This window comes from Melozone crissalis, unplaced genomic scaffold, assembly GCF_028551555.1.
Source record: "Melozone crissalis strain CALT ecotype California unplaced genomic scaffold, PUWL_Pcris_2 ptg000006l_1, whole genome shotgun sequence".
NCBI lineage: Eukaryota > Metazoa > Chordata > Aves > Passeriformes > Passerellidae > Melozone > Melozone crissalis.
In genome coordinates this window covers 24,001,442-24,006,806 of record NW_026535784.1, presented here as the reverse complement: position 1 = coordinate 24,006,806, position 5,365 = coordinate 24,001,442, and the positions used below count along the sequence as shown (strand labels likewise).

Sequence of the window (5,365 nt, the reverse complement as noted above, 5' to 3'; positions counted from 1 at the left end):
TGAAAATACTTATCCCAAACTATGGGGCTGCCCATTTATGTTTTTAACACCTCCTGTCAATACCCAAATACGATAGATCAGTTTAGTGTCACATTAATGATAAATGCGAGGGAGAATTTGCAGAGGGGAAAGCACCTCCCTGACTATGCCAATTTCTTTAGAAATTCCCCTCCTTGTAGTTGAAGCGATAAAAGGGAAGCGTAATGCATGTACATTTTATTAGCGTTTTAGAAACAGGGAGTAAAGCTGTCAGATCTTCGGGTTTTTTCTTTCATGTGTGTCTGGGCAGGTCTAACCCTCAGGTAACGCCCTTTCTCCTTCTTCCCTCCTGCCTCTCCTTGCACCTGTCCACGTAATGCTCCGGCAGCTCCCGCCCGTCCCCCTTTGCCGGCTCCGCGCAGGGGCCGCGCCCGCGCCCCCGCCCCCGCCGCGCGTGTGCGCGCCCGGCAGCGCGCGGGGGGCGCGCCCGGAGCCCCCTCCCCGCCGCGCCGCACATCAGAGGAAGGTGCGAGCGGAGGGGGAGCCGGTTTACAATTTCAAACGCGGCCTCCCCGCAGCGGCTTCATTAGCATATGTCAGGGGACCGCCGTATATATATACACACGCGGCAGGCTGATGAGCAGCACCCCGCCGCCCGGCTCGCACCGCCTCGGATCAGCACGGCTCGGCCCCGGTCCGCTCCGCTCGGCCCTGCCGGCTCCCCATGCTTGGGGCTCCGCCGCGCACCCCCACATGCCCGCCGGGAGAGGCCGGCAGCCGCTCTCCGCCGCCGCCGCGCCCTAGCCCGCTCGCCCCGCGCCCGCATGGCTCCGCTGGCCGAGGTGGGCGGCTTCCTGGGCGGCCTGGACGGCCTGGGGCAGCCGGTGGGTGCCCACTTCTTGCTGCCGCCCGCCGGGGAGCGCCCGGCGCTGCTCGGGGACCGCCGCGCCCCCGCCGAGCGGGGGGATCGCCGCGCCCCGGCCGCGGCAGCGGCGGCGGAGCTGGCGCACCTGCAGGGCATCCTGCGGCGGCGGCAGCTCTACTGCCGCACCGGCTTCCACCTGCAGATCCTGCCCGACGGCAGCGTGCGCGGCACCCGCCAGGACCACAGCCTCTTCGGTAGGCGGCTGCGGCGCGGCCCCGGGGGCGGGTGCGGGTGTGGGAGCGCCTCGGTGTGTGCCTGGGCGGCAGCAGCCCTGCTCTGGGGAGGGTGATGTGATGCTGGGGATGCCGAGGCAGGTGGATGAGTCCCCGGAGCAGAAAGGCTTCACCCTCCGGCGTTTGGCCATGGGTGTGCACCAGGGCAGGTAGTGAGGGAGGGCTGGGCATCCCAGGTGAGTCAGGAGGCTCACCCGACCTCAGCCTGTGCTGGAGGTCCATGAGCACAGGCATACGCTGTAGGTTCATGGGAATGGTCGGGAGTCAGACTGATCCTTTTTGCCCTCACTATTGGTATCGGAGCTTCTTGGGCCTCTGTAAAACGGTGTAGGTCACAGACTTGGGCATGATGATCCTGAGGCTGCATTAGACTACTTTGCTTCACAGAAGAACATAAAGCTGAAGCAGAGGAGCCTAAAATACCTCTTTGATTAAGTGCTTAAAATGCTTCCCAGTCAGCCTTCTCTGTCAATAAATCCAAAGGAGGAGAAGGCAACCTGTGATATAAGAGTAAATCCTAAATAGTAGTTGTAGAGGCTGGACATCTGAACAAACCTGCTGTTGTCAACTACGTGTGAGTTTTGGTGTGTATTGGTTTAGCAGTCATAAAAAGGTGATTAAAGAGCTTCCTATCATCCTCCCCATAGTCAAAACAATCTGCTGTAATGGCTCTTAATTGCTTTTATAGCACATGGATGTTTTAAGAAGTGGAAGAGCGGTAGTCAGACAGTTATTCTCAGAAGGAAGATTTCCTACAGCGTGTAAACATGAAATAAATGTTTGCTTTAAAGAGAAAATCAAGTTAGCTATAGATCTAACATTTACTGGGCTTTTTAGAATTGTACTACCTTTATTCTACCACTACTCTTGGCAGGTTTGTCTGATGTGGTTTCTTTGTGGGTTGTATCACCTGCTTATTATGCTTTCGGAAAAGAGTGGCTTTGAAAATGATATCAGAAAGACAAAATGCCTCCAAACCTTTTATGGGACTCTGTGCTTTATGAACTGGAAAACGAGGATGATTTATGTGTGATACAGTTTTTAATGCTTACTCTTTGTAAAGGATTTATTTTCTTTGCTGTTTTTAATACAACTAAGAAACTTGCCGAAGCTCAGTTAAAATTGAAAACATTTTAAATTATTGGTTAGTCCAGATAGTCCATCTGTCTGAGACTGAAAATTGTCCTGAAATCATAAATAGTAAACAGACAAAAAGTCATAATCAGCTGCACTATTTAAAACTACTTACCTTAGATTCAGGGATTTTTTTAAACATTTTGTGGTTTTCCTGCTGAACAGCAGTATCTGAGATATGATTCTGGCACTTCTTTTTGAGGCTTTGTTTATGTTGTTAACAACTTCCAAAAAGCTAGTTCACACATTCCTTTTCTTTCATGTTTTGGATGGGCTGTAATCTGTGCATATCAATTGGTTAAGTATGTTGGCTTACCTTTGCCAAATTCAGGCTTCAAATAGTACTTCATGTCTCAAATACTTTATTAATATATATTACATTTTTGGGCAAATGTAATATAAATAACGTTATAATCCAAATAGTAGCAAAAAAACCATCATATTTTATGTACTTTAAAAGCCTGCACAAAAGACAGCAAGTTGTGTCAAGAGGTGTGGGCCCATATGCTAGATAAGATGTCTGGCAAATACTTTTCTTTTTCTGTGGGTAGATTCTGTTATATAAAATTCCCATCTGTACTTTGATTTCCATTCAAATGGCCTAATAATGGATGTGTTTTTTTAAGATAACTCTGTAGAAGTAGTAAGGTATATTTTCAGGTAATTCAAACTGTTCTTCCAATATTTGAGTAGGCAGTTTAGCAAGTAGTGTACAATCATTAAAGACTCCAACAGCATGGTAGTAATGGCTTTAGTCTCAGTGCTGAATAAAATCCTTTCATATTCAACATTTTGAAAAAGTTTCTTGAATGGTGGAGGATTCAAGTTCCTAGATGAGGCTTCTCAGACTGCTTTCCTGTGATGATTGTGTATATTTTCCTATAGTGTTTGGAATTTCAGCAAAACTAGGCCACATTTACTGTTGTATGTGCGTTTTCTACTTGTTTTCAACTGAGTTTTTGGATGCTATGTGTTTTATGGTTACAAAACTAATTAAAGCAATTTTTTCCAGGTATCCTTGAATTCATCAGTGTGGCAGTGGGACTGGTCAGTATTAGAGGTGTGGACAGTGGCCTTTACCTTGGAATGAATGAGAAGGGAGAACTCTATGGCTCTGTAAGTACCACTTTCATATCCGCTCATACATCTTCTATTCTTATATTATATTCATACATAAAATACTCTGTTTCTCCACTTCCTTTGGTTGTAATCATTCCAGTTTAAAATGTGAGAAGTGATGCACACCACAAAGAAATATGTAAATACTCCCTGCTCTGTTGTGTTGCGTTTGAGTCCGTCTACCAAATCTCATTTGTAGAACAACAGCTAGCCCAAGACAGAACAATTCATAATATAATTCATTCCAAGATAAATTTAAAGTAAATCATAAATTAGTAACGTTTTCTTACAGTAAATGTTAACTAATTCAATTTTTAAATCTAAAATTGTAGATGTACAGGTCCAAGTTTCCAAACTCATTGTCAGATCTACATACTCTTCTTGGGTTTGGTTTGTTGACATTTAAATGAAAAGTAAGGCTACACAAAGCCTAAAGCATTTTGTTTATTTTTATAATATCTTTTTTCATGTCTTCAAATATCTAGTGGCAGTTTAACTTATGCTTCTTTTCTCTTTCTTTCTGTAGGAGAAACTAACTTCTGAGTGCATCTTCAGGGAACAATTTGAGGAAAACTGGTACAACACTTACTCATCCAATGTCTACAAACATGGAGATTCGGGGCGGAGGTACTTTGTAGCGCTTAATAAAGATGGTACTCCCAGAGATGGGGCAAGGTCCAAAAGACATCAGAAATTCACACATTTCTTGCCCCGGCCTGTGGATCCTGAAAGAGTTCCAGAACTGTACAAGGATGTGTTAGGATACAGCTGAGCCAAGAGGCAGCTTTGGCAGATAAGCAAACTGAAGCTGTTGCCCGTGCTTTCGTGGCAGTGCCAGCATGAGGAACCTGCAGCAGTCGAGGATGCTGGATGTGAAGAACCCACTTGGTGAAGGGCAGGCCTCTGTTTCTAGCCACTGGATGTGGGAGACAAAGCCTCAAAGATGAGTGTGGACCAGCTTCCTCAAGACTTGCTGAATGGCTTGGTAGCCAGTCACCGGGGGAAGAGGGACTTCTTAAAACATAACCAACTCCTGGCAGTTCTGTCTGGATTACCTGTGGCCTGTAGATTGGCAAGGAACCATCTGCATCATATGGATGAGACAATGCTGGAAGAAGTAGAAAGAAATGGACTATAAAATAGTGATAAATCCTGGGAACTGTGTGTGAAGTTTTACAGGATCCACTTTAGTGATGGATGTTAGATGTCAATACATAGTAGTCAAAACTGGAACTTTTCTTCAGGATGGACCTATTTATACATCTCCAGATAGCATATATTTATTTTATATATTTATTTATTGAAGAGTTTATTTTTTACTGGGATATGAAGAGAATACAAGTTCCTAACCCCAATGAGAAATCATTTACTGTGCCAATATTTACTCTGAGCAGTGTCATGATACAAAAATGACATTGCATTGCAATGCATCCAAAACCTGAACACTTGTGTTTCACTGTTTATCAGTTACAGATAAGTTTATATTTTATGAGCATACCATTACCATGTAACTGTCTTTATTTGGAAAAGAATGTTTAAATTTTTTTTACTTATGAGAGTGCCTTACAGATTGTATTAAATTCAAATGCACATTTAAAAAGGGAATTAAAAGTTACTTCACTTTCTTTGGTTTACTGTTATTTTTAAACTGCGAATCTCTTAGGACACTATATACAACATTTCACATCTGCGGCGATTGTGAAGTGTGTATTGCAGTTACCTTGAAAGAAAAACTAATATTAACTCTTGAAATTTTGGTTCAAATCACAACATGCTTGATGGTTTTTGGCCAAAGGATTCCTACTATCTTTACTAACACACAATTAGCTATTCTCTGGTAAAATCTTCATGTAGTATTCTCGTGATTTATTGTTTCTATCAATATGGTTAAGGGGAAACAAGTTCAGAGTGCAAAGTTTCAGATACTGCTGTATGAAAAGCTTCTGAGTGAGAGCTGTTTCTCTACTGAGTACAG

General features: G+C 44.3%; 1 protein-coding gene across 1 annotated transcript; it reads left to right on the top strand.

The window, feature by feature from the left end:
• The first annotated feature begins 502 nt into the window (after nucleotides 1-502).
• Nucleotides 503-4,988, top strand: FGF20 (fibroblast growth factor 20). Its single transcript, XM_054295561.1, has 3 exons — nucleotides 503-1,098; nucleotides 3,284-3,387; nucleotides 3,917-4,988. Exons 1-3 carry the CDS (start codon nucleotides 573-575, stop codon nucleotides 4,160-4,162), a joined length of 876 nt encoding a protein of 291 aa, XP_054151536.1. The 5' UTR covers nucleotides 503-572; the 3' UTR covers nucleotides 4,163-4,988.
• The last annotated feature ends 377 nt before the right edge of the window (nucleotides 4,989-5,365 follow it).

What these genes read in the sequence shown, in the direction of transcription:
- FGF20 (XM_054295561.1), top strand. Translation starts at nt 573, where the DNA reads ATGTCAGGGGACCGCCGTATATATATACACACGCGGCAGGCTGATGAG. An exon ending in CCAGGACCACAGCCTCTTCG is followed by an intron (nt 1,099 to 3,283) that starts GTAGGCGGCTGC and finishes AATTTTTTCCAG; the next exon opens with GTATCCTTGAATTCATCAGT. An exon ending in AGGGAGAACTCTATGGCTCT is followed by an intron (nt 3,388 to 3,916) that starts GTAAGTACCACT and finishes TTCTTTCTGTAG; the next exon opens with GAGAAACTAACTTCTGAGTG.